The sequence below is a fragment of the Macaca thibetana genome, chromosome 4, assembly GCF_024542745.1.
Source record: "Macaca thibetana thibetana isolate TM-01 chromosome 4, ASM2454274v1, whole genome shotgun sequence".
NCBI lineage: Eukaryota > Metazoa > Chordata > Mammalia > Primates > Cercopithecidae > Macaca > Macaca thibetana.
The window spans coordinates 76,181,815-76,199,007 of NC_065581.1; the positions used below are offsets into that span (position 1 = coordinate 76,181,815).

General features: G+C 32.6%; 1 protein-coding gene and 1 non-coding gene across 4 annotated transcripts in view; both read right to left on the reverse strand.

Moving 5' to 3' along the window:
• Positions 1-17,193, reverse strand: part of PHIP (pleckstrin homology domain interacting protein) — a 138,252-nt gene that overhangs the window by 23,007 nt on the left and 98,052 nt on the right. For all 3 annotated transcript variants that reach the window (XM_050788268.1, XM_050788269.1, XM_050788270.1), the window contains 9 exons: positions 15,341-15,460; positions 13,365-13,472; positions 12,664-12,788; positions 12,450-12,532; positions 8,886-8,997; positions 8,644-8,705; positions 6,049-6,204; positions 4,651-4,771; positions 1,443-1,568 (listed from right to left, as the gene is read on the reverse strand). In XM_050788268.1, coding sequence (XP_050644225.1) covers positions 1,443-1,568; positions 4,651-4,771; positions 6,049-6,204; positions 8,644-8,705; positions 8,886-8,997; positions 12,450-12,532; positions 12,664-12,788; positions 13,365-13,472; positions 15,341-15,460 — 1,013 coding nt within the window. The remainder of the gene's footprint in view (positions 1-1,442; positions 1,569-4,650; positions 4,772-6,048; positions 6,205-8,643; positions 8,706-8,885; positions 8,998-12,449; positions 12,533-12,663; positions 12,789-13,364; positions 13,473-15,340; positions 15,461-17,193) is intronic.
• TRNAF-GAA (transfer RNA phenylalanine (anticodon GAA)) lies at positions 1,261-1,333 on the reverse strand. Its single transcript has one exon. It is a non-coding gene; the product is annotated as a tRNA-Phe (tRNA).

Here is a 17,193-nt window from a genome sequence, read left to right on the forward strand (position 1 = left end):
GCTAAAAAAAGTATTTCTAAACAAACTATACACATCTAAAAAAAATGCCACGGATTTATTTTTAGGAATATACAATACAAATGCTTTAAGTGTTTCATGAATCTGATTTCAAAGACATTTCAAAGTAGCTGTTTGAAAGAAATACATTTCATAGACTATTTCAAATGTATTAACAATTTTCATCTAAATTATTTCACTGAAATATGAATATGGTATCTCATGTAGTTCTACTGATTCTCTTTGAAAAAACAGATATACCTACACATAGTTATAACACAAAAAATTACAGACATAAGAGTCTTCGGAGGATAATGCTTAATTACTAATTTCAATAAGGAAAACAAAAGCATAGCAATAATGGCCCCCAAACCATTGGAAAGCAATAGATATCTTAGAGAATAAGGTAGAGAAAGGGCACAAAATTGACCTTACTAATTATGTTTGGTGTTTTCTTATACTGAAATGACCTGCATTTCTCAGTTAAAAAACATTAATCAAAAAGGAACTCAAAGATTATGTCCATTAACGAGAATGAAGCAGGGATGTTTATTTAAAAAAAAAAAAAACCTGAATAATCCTGAAGTTTTCATTATCTAAAAATGAAAGCTGATAACAGCTAAGTAAGCTTTTAAAATGCTGTTACTACTTCTCAACCAGGAAAAAAAAATTCAAAATAACAACATGGAATCACAGCAGTCTTTGTACAAAGTATAGAATTCATTTCTCTGCCTTCAATTTAGGAGGCTCAATTCATTGTATGACTGCATAAAATCCTTAAGATAAGGAAGGGAAAGTACTTCTGCCTTAATAAATAGTGGTTATCACTCTTGTTATGGGATCAATGAGGAACTAACCTTGACTTTGAACTAGAATCATGAAAGTTAAATTTAGTCTCCTGCTGGACTACTTAAATACTTGTTAATATACTTGACAGGGGCAATATACTGCTAGGATGAAAAATTCTCAAATCAGATGGCAGACACTCATTTACTGTGCAACCTTATACATGTTAACCACTATAGGCCATAGTTTCCTCAATTCAAAATTCCAGATAATAAATCTCTTCCACCTGTAAGATTGTTACTTGGGTTAGAAAAGTTAAAGTAGGTAAAACATTACATGTTAAATAAATCTTTACTGTTATTATTGTCTAACAGTTAGATTGCGAAAAGAATCTTTTAAAAAAAATTTTAACCTTAAAACACAATGGTAATGCAGCTTTTATGATTTCATTCTTATTATTAGCCAATGACCTGTTTCTTCCAAAACCCAGGATCAAACCAGGGACCTTTAGATCTTCAGTCTAACGCTCTCCCAACTGAGCTATTTTGGCTACTCGTAAACGTTTCCTCTTTACAAACAGTATGTTTTCTATTTTAAGAGGAACTATGGTGCCATTAATTATTAAAACTATCATAATTACGTATGAAAAAATAACTTACTTTATAAAATGTAGAAGAAGATCAGTCACGAATTTAGCAGATTTCACAATAGGGCTTCCAGGCTCATTAAATGTTCGTGTATTATGCTCTATATATCGAACTTCCCACATTAGGGAAGAAACCCGCCTTAAAAAAACAAAATATAGAAGTTTTAACTTCCTTATATTTAGAAATATGTGTACAACATTTAAAACCAAGACATTCCAACTTTTCAATTTCAGTCTAAACCAATCGTAAAAACCAGTGGTCTTATAAAGTCATTTTCAAAGAAGCATAACTGCATTTGTGTTAGGGGAAAAAAAGAGGGGCAACCATAACTATGTATTTGCATACAAGATGTCTGGAATGGAACACACCAGACTATTAACAATGCCCTCTTTTTGGGAGGGACAACATCTATATGGGGAGTGGCAGGAGAGTAGAAAGGGGAGAGTTTTTAAGTTTTGGCTTTATATATTTTTGTCATGTATGCTATCATTTTTTGGTAATAAAGACCCCTGACTTCCGAACAAAAAAGGAAACAAGTAATTTTAATCTAATTATATTATTGGTAATCAAATGACATATACAAATGAAAAGTTAACTGACAGCCACCTTATGAGATACAAAACTATAAAAATATTGCATGTTCGTTTACCAAGAAACCTAACTAAATGAGAATTATTTTCTGAACACTTAACTGATAATGCTAAAATAAAATCTGGAGTTTTATAATTTTATTTCTGAAAGTAAATAAAAATCCAAGGACAACTTTTGAGAATATTATCTAATATGTGGCCTGACTTAAAATAATAAAGAAGAAAACACTTAGAAAATCTTACTGATTGTGAACAGAAATACAATTACATGGAATAAAAAAACACTGTATGTAACTGTGGACATAGAAACAAAGAAAAACTGCATTTCAAAAAGATTCACAAGGCTCTATCTAATAACAGAATCAGATATCTTCAGTGTATCATATAGAAAACTGTGTGTAACATAAGTATTAGATTAATACCAGAAGGGCAAACTGACAGTAATAGTTTAACAAGAGACTGAACTAGAAGTATCACGAAAGAGAAACAAACTATAAGAAGTCTAACACCAATGAGTGAGGGAAGAAGCAAAAACTTTTAAACAGTGAAATAGTACTGGAAGTCATCATTGTATTGAATAAGAACATAACTCAGGTTTATAACTGAGTTTATTATCAGGTTGGAAAACAGGCAATTTCTAATTCATGTAAGTATTGTGTTCCAAAAGTTTTTTTCCTAAATTGGCTACAAAACTAGGGTAATGCCAAAAGCCTATTTAAAATATAATGTATCTTGAAATACAGATGTTCCTCAACTAATGATGGGGTTACACACTGATAAACCCACTGTAAATTCAAAATACCATTAAGTAAAAAATGCATGTGATATAGTTAACCTAGCAAACATTTTACCTCAGCCAAGCCTACCTCAAATGTGCTCAGAACACTTACATTAGCCTATGGTTGGGCAAAATCATATGGCAACATAATACACTGTACAGTATCGGTTTAACTTCATGATCACGTGGGTGACTGGGAGCTACTGGGAGCTGTAGCTCACTGCCATTGCTCAGCATCATGAAAGAGTACATCACAAGCCCAGAAAAAGATCAGAATTCAAAATTTGAAGTATGGTTTCTACTGAATGCATATCCCTTTCATATCACTGTAAAGCTGAAAAATCTAAGTCAAACCACTGGAAGTCAAACCTTATGTATAGTATATGTTAGCAATTATCATGTTGAGTAATGTGTGAGATATTTACAACAATAATGGAAGATATCAGCAGCTTATCTTTCTAGTTGTAGTACAACAATTAGTGTATGTATACAAACAGTTCTTTCCTTCTCACCCACCCATGTCTTGTTTCATCTCTGAAGCACTAGGTTTAACTTCCAATCTTTAGCAATTTAGGGGTCAAGGTAGGAATATAGTTAGGAATTCCTTCATTTTTTTTTTTTTCTCTTAAACTTCCAACAACTGATACTGAAAAAGACTTGAAGAATGCTTTGAGGGTGGGATGGTTGGGAACCACATAGCATAGAGGATTTTCTCCCTATCTCTACGCTTTTTGACAAATATCAAGGAAGCAACAGCAAACACACCTAAGAAGATCAGAAAAATCTTTAGAAACTCAAGTTTAATATATTTGTTTTCTTTATTCCAGTGGTTCTCAATCAAGGATAATTATGCTCCCCAGAAGACATGTGACAATGTCTGATTACATTTTTGGTTTTCACAACTAGTGGGCTGCTACTGGCATCTAGTGGGTAGAGGCACAGGATAGCCCCTCACAATGAGATACGGAAATAAAATTTAAGTCATAAAAAGAACCAAAGGCACATTTTATACAGAAAAATATTAGTACAAAATATGAATAAAACTTCTGTAAGTTAAAAAAGAAGAATAATGGAAAGGACTTCAGTAATAAATAACTGGTCACAAAAAGTTTTAATGCAATGTTACACAAATTAAATTGTTGGACTGCTAAGCAAAGGTTATATGAGAAACATTAAAACTAAAAACAGGATTCTATTATTTAAAAGCTATAAACATATTTTTTGACAAAACATTTTAGGTAATAAACCTATAAAGCCTACTGAAGATTAAAGACATTCAACAAAATTACCTAGATAATGAAAATTAATTGAAATTATGCCTGGGCCATGTAATTCTAATTCTTTTTCATGCTAAACTACAACTATGAAAAACTGAGTATTTTCAAATTTCAGTGTTATAAGTAATGATAAGCTGAATATAGGCAAAATAAGAACAAAATACATAATACAAATACATAATTTTTATTATATATTCTATTAAAAATCAACGAACAAATAAATACTTTAATGTTATCTAGGAGAAAATGAAATAACTTGCCTTGCTTTATAGAATACAATATAAAGATAGTGAGCATAAAATCATTCCAGCCTCTAGGAATAACTGTACCTAGGAATTGTATTTTAAGTGTCTAAAGACCAGCAGCATTGGCATTACTGGTACTTGTTAGAAATGCAGAATCTCCAGTCCCACTCCAAATCTACTGAATAAGATTCTACATTTTAACATAATCCCCAGGTGATTCTTATGTGCATTCATATATACAAAAAGTTGAGAAACACTGCTAAAGATCAGTAAATGGGTGGAAAGATCACCAGCTTTCCTTTGATAGTAGCTACATCAAATGGTTCTAACCTGTAAAACCTGTTTTCCAGTCTTTGTTTAATTGTACTTAGATCCGTTGGATATGCCACTACTGTGCAATACATGGGATAGGCTTGCAGATCCACAGGGGCCACAAATGCTGAGGCAATATCTAAAATAAATAGATAAGTTTGTAAATTTATTTTTGTATGCTTAAAATAATTCAAGAAGAATTCTACTTGAATTAAGACTTAAAAACTCCTTATCTACATAATCATTAGTCTGCCACTGTCTTTTCACAAACAATATAGTTTAGCTGACATGAAGAATCTCACTTTTTCTTATGTCTACATATATATTGCCAAATTCTAGGGGTATTCATAGGTTTACTGGGAGAAAGAAACAAATTATATATACATATATCAGACCTACTAAGTACACACACATTGCCATAATTGACAGTTGGCCATTCCTGAATCTATATTTGACAAAACCATTCTATTATTAACACTGTAACATACTGCATTCAAATCTAACCTCTGACTTTCTCAAAATTTATTCCCTTATCTCAACTTTACATTATTCTGAGAAATATCAGACAAGTAGAGAAAAGGAAACAGACCCAGAAGTTTTGATTCAGTGATACTACTGATCCAATACACACTGTAAAGTTGTACAGCAAAAACTATAGTTAGGATTACTCCCACTTTTTTGCTAATTCACATATAATACTTAATATCCTAAAATATTGCTAAAATTATTTCAGGTAGTATTTATAAGGCTATTCCTATAAAGTGTTGGCATTTTATAAAATACTTCAGATTTGAATATTCCTCACTGTGTGTGTCCATCCAGCTCTTCTTACTCATGTTAATTTCTCTCTGGACTCTGCAGCTGATTCCTTACTGAGAGAGAGTAAAAACCACCACATAGTCTAGAGTTACTTCAGAAGCCCAGAATTCAGATAATCAAGTTTTGTGGTCATTGTTTTCTTTCCTTTTAACAAGGCAAAGCAATTAATATACCCTCTCCTTTCCCCTTAAAAAGATGCTCTTTTGTGTGTGTATATAAAGTTGGGGGAGACCAGTACAAGCTATCCGTATAATTATAATTGAGCTTTCAACCCTCCTCCATGAATTCATATCATGTCAGTCTGAATATGTCAAGTGTTTTAAATTGGGTTGTGGAGGACAAAGATTTTTCAGAGATGCCTCTGGCACTTCTAGGAGGCCCTTATTCTAAAATTCAGCTAACATAACCTAATTTATAACTGTTTTAAATAGTTAAGTCCCGTGTTAAGATCACATTCAAAAACAGATTCCACTTAAAATGTTTGAAACCATTGACTTAGGATATTGTGAAAAAAATTTTTTGTTGGAGAATAACAGTATTTTTCTATTACTTTGCATTCTGCCAGTTTTTTCTATACTCATGTGTTGCTTTACTTACCTAGTGTCATCAACTGGTTTATTCCTGCCACAATTCTTTCACATTCTTCATCCCTGGGATTGGTACCCCATTCTCCATCAAGAGGTTTATAGATTAGTGATCTGCATTCACCATCAGTTAAAGGAACACTGGTACCTAGTTCTTCAGGAAATACAGCTGAAATAGAAAAGCAGATCATTGCAAATATGTGGTAACTTATTAGTATTTAGGTTAGCTTTAGAATGTAAAAATAATAGTCACAAAATTAAAGTATATTTTGTATAGATTTGGTAAATATACTCTTTATTTTAACACAGGAAAGTACGTTTCAAGGGTCATGAAAATTTAAATTAATTTTTAAATGATACTGTAAATGATTCTCTAAATAATTACTTCTCCAAAATTATACCTGAAAATCTGCTCTGTAATCAAGCTACACGTGCAGAAATCATTTCTATAAAATATGCAAATCTCAAAGTTTTCTGAATCACTTCATAATTGCCATGTTCACTTTTGATAAACTATACACAAGGTAAAACTGAACTAAAGTGACATTTTCTAGAAATACTTCAATCGAAGCTTCAATTTTTGAATGTAGGAACAGAGAATTATGAAAATTGACAAATGATGCTTATGCTTATTACTCATAAATTATGAAGGTATGCTTTCTGCATGCTTGAATCTTTAACAGTTTTAGCTGACAGAATCACTAGAGGGTTACGGTAACTCAAAATCTAGAAACGTGTTAGGTAATTTTTCCTTTAGACTAGGTTTTGGCAGATACACACTGAAAATATGCCACTGTTTGTGTACAATCAAAATTCTCATCACGAACTACAATTAAACTCTATAGGTTCGTATGAATGTATATCCAAATAGAACAACAACAGTAACCACCCTTCAATATACTTAGGTAGGAAATGAAATAGTGAATCAGTATCACTTATTCATTTAAAAAATATCCAAGGCATTCTAACACCAACTGGCTTCACTGCTATCATATTCACAACAGTTCAATGTGAGTTCAAATTTAAACTTTTTTTTTAATAAACGAGAGAAACAAAAAGATAAGCCATGTAACATGGTTACAAATTAAGGTATTTTATAATTTTAACAGCTCTAATTTAGCAGTGAGATAAAAACACATAATATTGGCATTAAATTTTCAAAGTGATAATTCCTGCAAAGAACTAATCTTAGCTTACCAGCATGACCATCTTCTCATTTCTGAGGTCTATGAGATTGGGTTATTTTCTCCAACAGTTATTTTTTCTCTGACTTTGGAATACAATAACTACTGAGTAACTCAATTAATAAAAGATGATTTCTACTATGTTAGAAATTAGATGTTTTCCTCTTTGTATTTTAAAGATCTTATTTTTATCTGCTAACAGATGTTATTATTATTATTATTTTTGTTGTTTTTGAGATGGAGTCTCACTCTGTTGCCCAGGCTGGAGTGCAGTGGTGCAATCTCGGCTCAATGCAACCTCTGCCTCCCAGGTTCAAGTGATTTTCCTGCCTCAGCCTCCTGAGTAGCTGGGATTACAGGCACATGCCACCACACCAGGCTGATTTTTGTATTTTTAGTTGAGATGGGGTTTCACCATGTTGGTCAGGCTGCTCTCGAACACCTCAGATATTCTGCCTGCCTCAGCCTCCCAAAGTGCTGGGATTACAGGTGTGAGCCACCGTGCCCGCCCTGTAATATATTATTGTTAAAAAAAATCAAACAATATAGAATAACAGAAAATAATTTATGAAGTCTTTATAATCCTACTCTATAAATAATCATTATTAAAATCTGGACTATATCCTTTTAATCCCTTTTTGGCTTATGCAATTGTGTATGTGTGTTGTATTTTTTACAAGCAAACAAAAATGGGCAATGAAGTGGAAAGAATATATAAACTCCAGGCTTTGGTCCCAATGACCTTTTCTCAGTACAAGGAAGACGTCGTACTCACTGCCTAAGGCTAATTATTAAATCCTGAATGTGTCAGGCCATATGCACAATGACAGTTATATTGTCATTATTAATTATATCTTCGTTGAGCTCTTGTGTGTGTCAGACTCTACAATAAGCACTTTACACACATGATGCTATTTAATCCTTAAAGCAGCCCTATAAGGAAGGTATTAGCTTAGACGGTTTCAAAGGCCGAGTCCTAAAAAGTTGGGGAGTGAGGCTTTATGGAACTTGCCAAGATCACATAAAAAATGACAAGTCAGGATATGAACTGATGTCCGTCTCTCTCAAAAGCATAACCTCTTAACTATCATGTTACACTGTAAGCAGTCTGCTAAAGTTACAAAAATGTCTCTGCCTCCCAAATGCACACTTTCTTGAATAATAATAAAACAATTTCATATTTTGTTGTAATAAATTAATTTCAATCTTCCCGGTGAGACTATAAATTCCAAGTAGGCAAGAGTTATATCTATATTCTTTGCTGCTGAATCTCCCCTACTTCAAGGTGTACAATAAATATTTGCTGAATGAATGTTTTCTATTTGATACTCACAACAACTGTGATAGCATGTTAGCAAATCTTAAATAATTTCTTAAGAAATTAACTCCATAATGCAGACACAAAAAACCCAACACACACTTACCATTATTAGGTATAAGCTCCATATCCCAAGGACTCATCTTTTCTGTATCTCCATTGTCCCAGCTTAAAGAAAGAAAAATCATTATATTAAAAAATCTAAATTATTGTTTCACAATTTTAATAAAATCAATTATCAAAATAATTGCTTCTGTGTTTAAAAGAAGTCTCTTTATCTCTTAATAGATGGAAAAAAAAATTCACAGCAAGCCTAAGTGAACTAAAATACAACAAATGTTTCCTTACCAAACATTGTAGCATTGAAACAGACTATCAGGGTACTCAAGTTGAAGAGGTTCCTGGCTTTCAATTGTTCCAAACCACCAGGCATCATCTATGACAGACCTGAAGCGGTCACCTGGCCAAGAACAAAAACTATCTCATTATTCTGAAATGCATGGCTGCTGTCACTGCTTTTTCCTAACGTAAACCTTTAAGTACCTAAACTGCCTGTATGACTTCAGAAGACAAAAAGTGAACCACACACTCCAAAAATAAGTAAGTACAATCAGCAATACCAAGAGAAAAAAGGTATTTAGTAAGCATACTTGAAGTGTGACTTAGCAATTTTCAATTCTACTTTTTATATTTCATTAAGGTATATAGAAATTCACTTGCTTTAGGCATTTTTACCAATCTAGCATTTTAAATTCATCATTAACACTATACCCAAACTTTTCACTCAAAGAAGATTATAATTTAGGTAAATTCTACTCAACAATTACTTAATCTATTTTTAATTTCTTATTTTCTGTAAGCAAGTTTTCCCAACCAACAATCAATCAAGACTCCGTCCTAAACAAAACAACATAAAATCCAACCTGTCTTCCTTCATCTCAATCACTCTTAATACTCACTCACTCTCCCTTTCCTGTAAAAGGAAACAAAAAAAGAAACAAAAATAAAACAACTAGTCTTTTTAAAACAGAGGACACTCCTTGTGTCTATTTCCTTATCCGACTGCTGTCATCGTATTACTTAACCTGCTTTTTCCCAAAGACCTGAACAAGCTATAAATGCTATGGCTTTTTCTTATCTAAATCTTCTCATGTTCCTTCCGTGTCATAAGAAAACTGTAAGTCACTTACTTCCTTTATGCAATGCTTTCCTGTTCCTCAGCTATCACAGTACTTGAGTTTTCTCGTGGCTAGCATAGGCTAGAGTCTGAAAGACTTGGGTTCAAATAATGTATCTGTGTAACTTTGAATATATTAATTATTTTTGACCTTCATTTTCCTTGTCTATAAAATAGAAATGGTGATGTCTACCTCCCGGTAATTTTTGAATAATGCATTCTATTAAAGTACTCTACATTTCTGACACACGGGTAAGTTAAAATGAATTAAGTTAGCAATTAATCTGAATCAGTTTTATTTTTAAACTCATAAAGAGAAAAGTATCTATGTTCTCCTTTTCTTACCAAAAAGGATTTAAAAGTTTATAAAAACATACAGCATGAAATTAAAAATTTGAAAAACAAGGTAAAAGAATATGATAAAAAAGAAAATTGGAGCCAGGAGAAAAGTTCATAGGACACAACTGCATGTTGTTGACAGTTGTTCCTCAGATGCATACTAGTGACACTTAAGAAGCTACTATATAGTTTAATAAGAAGCATTCTTGACACCACCACAACTTCACAGTAAACATGAAGAGTTTCAAAAAGCTGCATCTTATGACCCTATACAGACTGATCATCATGCTAAAGAGGAAGAACTTAATAATGTGTGCCTAACCATAATGAACAGTATCTGCAGAGTAACAAGAAAGTTAAGCAAAGAACCTGGACTACTACTGAAGTCCACCATTGAGAGTAAGCCTTAAAACATTTCTGAGGAGGGGCTGAAGTAAAAATTACTAATGTTATTTTAAATGGCAGTCGATAGGTGAATGCATATATTCTCAGATATAAAAGACTAATTAGATACTAACTTTAGAAAAATATTAACCCATAAATTAGAATAAAATCATAATATTCAAATGAGAAAATTATGACGTTCATCCATTTTAACTCTCTCTGATTTGTCCAATGTCAGCCATATTACTTTGCCGAAGTTATGAGCTCACTTCTGGAATATTCCTGAACTTTGATCTCTATTATTTGTTCTGCAATTTGTTGGCAAATTCAAGTCCTTAAAAAATAAAATTTATCATATCAAGTAATGTATGTGAAAAATTTAAAAAATCAGATGTACCAAAGGCTGATAGCCAAAACCAAGAAAAATGTTTACATCTATTTTAACTACTACTTCTTGACTTACAGATTTCTTCACTCATCAATTTTTGACAGTAAATATCAGAGTTGATTCTTGAAGACATGGGTTTTAACTGACCAGGTCTACTTACACACAGATTTTTCCAATAAACAGATTTGTCCCTCTGTATTGGCAGATTCTACATCAGCAACCAAATGCAGATTGAAAATACAGTATTAGTGGGATGTGAAATCCATGAATACGGAAGGGTCAACTTTTCACATTGGGGGGTTCCATAGGATCAACTCTGGGACCTATGTATGCAAAGATTTTGGTGTTCATGGGGGTCCTGGAAGTAATTCCCTGTGGATACTAAGGGACAACTATAACCTTAATACAACTGTACATAAAAAGTATGTGTATATTTAATCCATATTCAATTTTTAATAATGACTATGTAAATACTGCTTGCTCCTAAGCAAAATAGCATATAATGCCTTTCTTATATAATTTTGTTTTCCTTAAAATTAATAATTATTTTTTAACGCTTGGTTTTCAGTGAATTTACAATTAAATGTATCCACAATCTCTAACAGCTCAAGCTGTAAAAAACATTCTTCAATGTCATTTTGCACGAAGACAAACTTCCTAGATAAGTTATGTGTTCCAATTTTTCCCCCTGAAGATTTTCCTCTTGAGGGAGATTTGGACTTGTTAGGTAGCTGCTATCCTGAGGCTTCTACTGAATACTTGGGATTCCTTTTAACTTTTCCTGTTCTGGACTTCCTGTTTCTTGAGGGGATTCCATACTTTTCCCTTTCTTGGTTTACTCCCTTATTTGATGAAACACATCTTTCAAAACTTCTAGGGAAATGGTACATGAGATGTAAATTTTCTTTCTAACTTCCATGTCCATAATTTTGATAACTTGCATTTTCCTAATTTCTCTTTACAGAGCACACACAAGTTTTCAAAAAAGGACAAACCACCATGCCAATGCATTCCAATGGCACTGAAGGATAGACTGGTATGTCAACTGATGTCCTTTTTCAAACCATACATACCATATACACATCACACCATGACACACATTGGTCCTATATGAAATTTTTAAGAGAACTACACTCATAAGTGGCACATCATCTATATGTAAATTAATGCACCTTAAGTGCCTGAAAACTTTTAAGGATTTTAGCTTCTTTGAGACTTGTTTATGATACTAATTTTAAAGATTATAACAGGATTAACCAATAAAAGAAAAATGTCAGTTCAGCTTTAGTACAAACTTACACATCTTGTTAAGCTTCTTTTGGCTTCAAATATAAATTCTATTGTTAATATTTTTATATAAAAATTTAACTTAACATGTACAACATGGAAAGAAAAAGTCAAATGTAACAGAAAAACATGTTTGAAATTTAAGCATCAACTAAAGTATTTTCACTTCTAAACAAAACTGAACAATACCTCTGACACAGTACCTTACTTTGCTATTAACATTCCTACAAACAGCAAAAAGATTTCTCTGATAATCTTTTTCTCAAGTATGAAAAATAGTAAATCACTAAGAAAAAAACCACATCAAACATCTATAGCTTCTAAATAAATTACCCACCTATATTCCATCGCCTATATTTTGCATCATCAAATTGTTGTCTCAAGACTAGGAAATCTATAACGTCAGGCATATCATGGTATCTAATTACAAACAGAAACAAACTGATTAGGTCACATACCTAAAAATACCTAAAAGATGTTCAAATGTATCTGAATCTTGAAAAACAATCTACAATACTAAGAAAACCATTGCCTCTTTCAACAGTCCTTACTTCATGGTAAATGATCCGCCAGTCAGTTTACCAGTATCAGGATCTAGAAAAGCAAGTTTAAGGCAGCAAAGGGTAGGTAATCCCACTTCATACTTTATGCCAACTATTTTCATAAGTTCTTGTTCCTGAGAGAGACAGAGAATATAAGAAACTATCTTTACAAAACAAACCACAAAACAGACTGCTAAACATGGTTGAGAAAAAATTTCTTGGTTTAAATCTTGATTTGGATGGTGATGACTGAGTACATGTAAAAATTTACTTAGCTCTATACTTAAGATTTGTGCACTTTATAGTATGCAAGTTACAATGAAATTTTTAATAAGTAAGAAAGGGAAGAAAAATATGGAGAACTTTACTAAAGTAAGTTTTCTATTACCATTCCAAAGACCTATGGTAACTTTGAACTACTGCTGACAAATCTAGAAATATGCATCAAATTTATGAATACAAAGCTTACCTAAGACTTATTCCCTAATTTTCACTATAACTAAATTTTGTACCCAACCCATAAACTGCACTGGAGTATATAAATTCACTCAAATCGTGTGTTTCTCTGGATGAAAATCAAACACCTGCTACTCTCTAGGACTGCTTCAATTAAACAAGGTATCTTCATGATGCAGTTTCTCATAGTACAATTTTCTCCAAAATCCATAATTGTATTTTTGGGGCCATTAAATAATAAATCAATGTCATACCCGTAGTTCCATTTTATGCCATGGTTGTTTTTTGGGATTGATACTATATATTTTATTTTTCCGGGCCATTTCAACATAGGCTTCATGTCCTTGTCGGAAATAATAAACCTAAAAAATAAAGTTATATTAAAACCTGGATGTGTTTTCTTTAATCCAATATACAGGTATCTGCTGAAATTGCAGAGAGAAAATCTAATGCCTTTTGAGCCAACAGAAATTATAACATTTTCTCCCTCCTCCTTTATCTCAAGTTGTCTTAACATCACTAAATCATAACCAAATTGTTCCAAATAACATTACTTTGAATACACACAAGTCAAGATGAAAAGTTATTTTCTGGTTTCACCATTTTATTCTTAAATTCAAAATAAGTTAATCTATATTGCATAATAACGTTGAGTAACTAATAAGTTTATTGTCCACTTTTTTCCTTATTTTTTTTTTTTTTTTGAGACGGAGTCTCACTCTGTCCCCCAGGCTGGAGTGCAGTGGCACGATCTCGGCTCACTGCAAGCTCCGCCTCCCAGGTTCACGCCATTCTCCTACCTTGGCCTCCCGAATAGCTGGGACTACAGGTGCCCACCACCATGCCTGGCTAATTTTTATGTTTACACGGTGAAACCCTGTCCTTAACATTTTTAGCAAGTGGTTTGTACATATGCAGAAAACATTAAAATGAAAAATGTACTTTCACATGTATTTTAATCCTTACACAAATCCTGGTAAGACAGCAGGGCATACATTTACCCCCATTTCATGAAGATCAAATTTAAGTGACTCCTGACTACTGTCTTGGAGAACTAGTACTTGAGACAGCAGTCTGACACCCACTAGTAGAAGAGCGTGTTTAAAAACGATAAGTTTTTAGTAACATTTTGGGATAGCCACTATCCCATACTTTCATTCTATTCATTAATACCATTATTGTTCCAGTTGGCTAGAACTTTAAATGATGGAATAGTGCTGAATAATGAAGACCTTCAAGCACCAGCAGTTAAAAAGACAACCTAACCACTTTGAAAGGAAATCATTCAACAAGGAATTACAAACTTTTCTGGTCACGTTGAAATAATGTATTAAAATATAATTTCACATCTTAATGCTACAGGATGTTAAGATCTATCACTGTACTATACTACAACAACGTGGTAATGCTCTGTGCTCTTCAAGTCTTATGAGGCAAGTAGGATTTCTAAATAAATTCATTCGGACTGTTCTTTAGAATCACTCTAGCATTTAAAAGTTTTTGTTTTCTTTGTTTTCTTAAAGTGTCAATTACCACTTATACTGTTAATTCGCATGCTTTGCTAAAGAAGCTTCTATTTTAAGTATCAATTGATTTATGGTCAATCTGTTGGACACCAGATAACACTCCTATTAAAATTTGTGTACAAAATAAGGAGACATTAACCTTGAGTAAGAAATGTTGAGACCAGTTCTTACATTTTCATTCTAAATTCACAAGTACATATTCTAAAACAATGGTCTCATCCTCAGTTTCTTAAAAATTAAATAGTATTTCTTATTCTAAGATTAAAGATTTTTTAAAGATCTAATAAACTATGAACATTGTGGGTAAACAAAACACAACACTTTTTGAAATAAAATTAAATAAGGTGCTAAATTTCATTTTTCCTTTAATATGTTATACATTAAGCCTTAAGATAAATGAATATATTTTAATTTAAAAAGATAAAGAAAGCTGACAATAAAACTCCTCTTATTAAAACATACATTCCTTTTTTAAAACACTAACAAAATTTTCATTCTTATGATATTTAGATTTACAGCAGCTTCAAAGAGGATTATCATTAGATTTTCCCTCCTAATTGTACTTTCTCCATACATAGATACAAACATCTAGAATGAGATACTTTATGAAACTGATTCAATTTTCTAGAAGTCTATTTTAAGAGCTATTAAAAATGTTTAAAACTATGTGAGGAAAAAAAGATAATTTAAAACTTTTAAAGTACCTCATCGCCCATCTGTGGCACAAATGGACATCTCCGGGGAATAGTATCTGTAATCCATGTTGACGGCAACCATTCTTCTAATGTCAAACCGTTTTCAGTTAGTTCTCCCACAGCCAATCTCTGACAAAATTTAGAACATTGTTAAGTAATCATCAGAAAAGCATTAATCCACCAATCTACTCTTTAAAATAACTATAAAGATAATTGAATAAAAGGGGAAGGGCACCACTGTACAATATTATATACAGTTGGCCCTGTGTATCCATGGGTTCCGCATCCATGCATTCAACCAACCTTGACTGAAAATGTTTGGGAAAAAAAGTCCACAAAGTTCCAATAGGCAGAACTTGAATTTGCTACATTCTGAATACTATGCTGAATCCACACAAATAAAATGATGTGTAGGCACTGTATTAGGTATTATAAATAATCTAGAGATGATTTAAAGTATATATAGGAGACTGTGTGTAGGTCACATGCAAATACTATGCCATTTTTTATAAGAGACTTGAACATCCCTGGATTTTGTTATCTACAGGGCCCTGGGACCAATCTTCCATGACTACTGAGAGATGATGATCCTTTAAGCAACAAAACACTTACCCGGGAAAAAAATGGCAGCAGTGGCTACAGTTATTCAATCTCTCCAAATCACTGTCTACAAAGAGAACTAACTAGAAGCAAAACCCAAAATTCCACAGCCAACACTCACAACAAGGTAACAAGATATCCCCACAAACCCCAAAGTACAAGCTCTGTGTATTCTCCTTTCCTTTCAAAATGCTATCAATTTTATAAACATTCCATATAACAAACCAAGATACCCTAGAGTTTTTTTTTTTTTATCCTAGTTCTAGTAAGTTAGAACTAAATAAGATATTCTCATAGGAGCTGAGTAGTGCAAGATATAGAAGGCTAATTATTTCCATAAGCTGGACATTATACTTCTACACAGCATGAGAAACTATGCCTCTGAGAAAGTTCCTTAACTTTGCTGGTCACCCGCAAGTGGCCACAATGGTCTTGATGTTGTTACCTTAGACTCAGAAAAAAATGAACTTTCTAAGACTATTTGAAACCTAGTATTTTTATAAGTAAAAAAATGTTATGCAACTGATTAAAGTCTTTTGTGAATCACATGTAAAACATTAAAGATGACTGTACACTAAGACTGCTACATTTTACTCATGTTTTTTAAAAAACAAGGTACTGTAATTATCACTATAAAATAATACTTGTTTACTAAAAGAAGTAATGTCATAACATGGTATCAGAGAACACTATTTGCAATAGGTACTACTACTGCTTCCCAACTGTAGTAGTTATCATTTTCCTCTTTTTCCTATTAGCCACACCATACTGTTTCTCAGTCAAACACATCAAGAGCACTACCCTGAAGACTTAGGGTAAAGGTCTTTGATATTTACTATACATGAGATGGGTTCATTACAGAATTTTAGGTAGAAGCATAGTACGATCTCACTTATATTTTAAAAGGATCACTCTGGATGCATCAAAACAAGGATTGGCAAATCATGACCCTCAAGGGCAAGTCCAGCCTGCCACAATTTTCATATATTTTTATTGGAACACAGCCATACCCATTTGTGTATTATCTATAAATGCTATTATGGCAGAGTAGCTGGCCTTCTGTAGAAAAAAATCTGTCAACCTATGCTTTAAAGAATAGACCCTAGGGAGAAAAAGGGAGAAACAGGAAGACACATAGGATGCTACCACCGTAATATTAATGAGAGTTCAGGGTGATTCACACCAATGTGATAGCAGTGGAGTGGTGAAAAACAGTAAAGTGCTGAATATATTTACAATTCATTAGATAATTAATTCCCTGA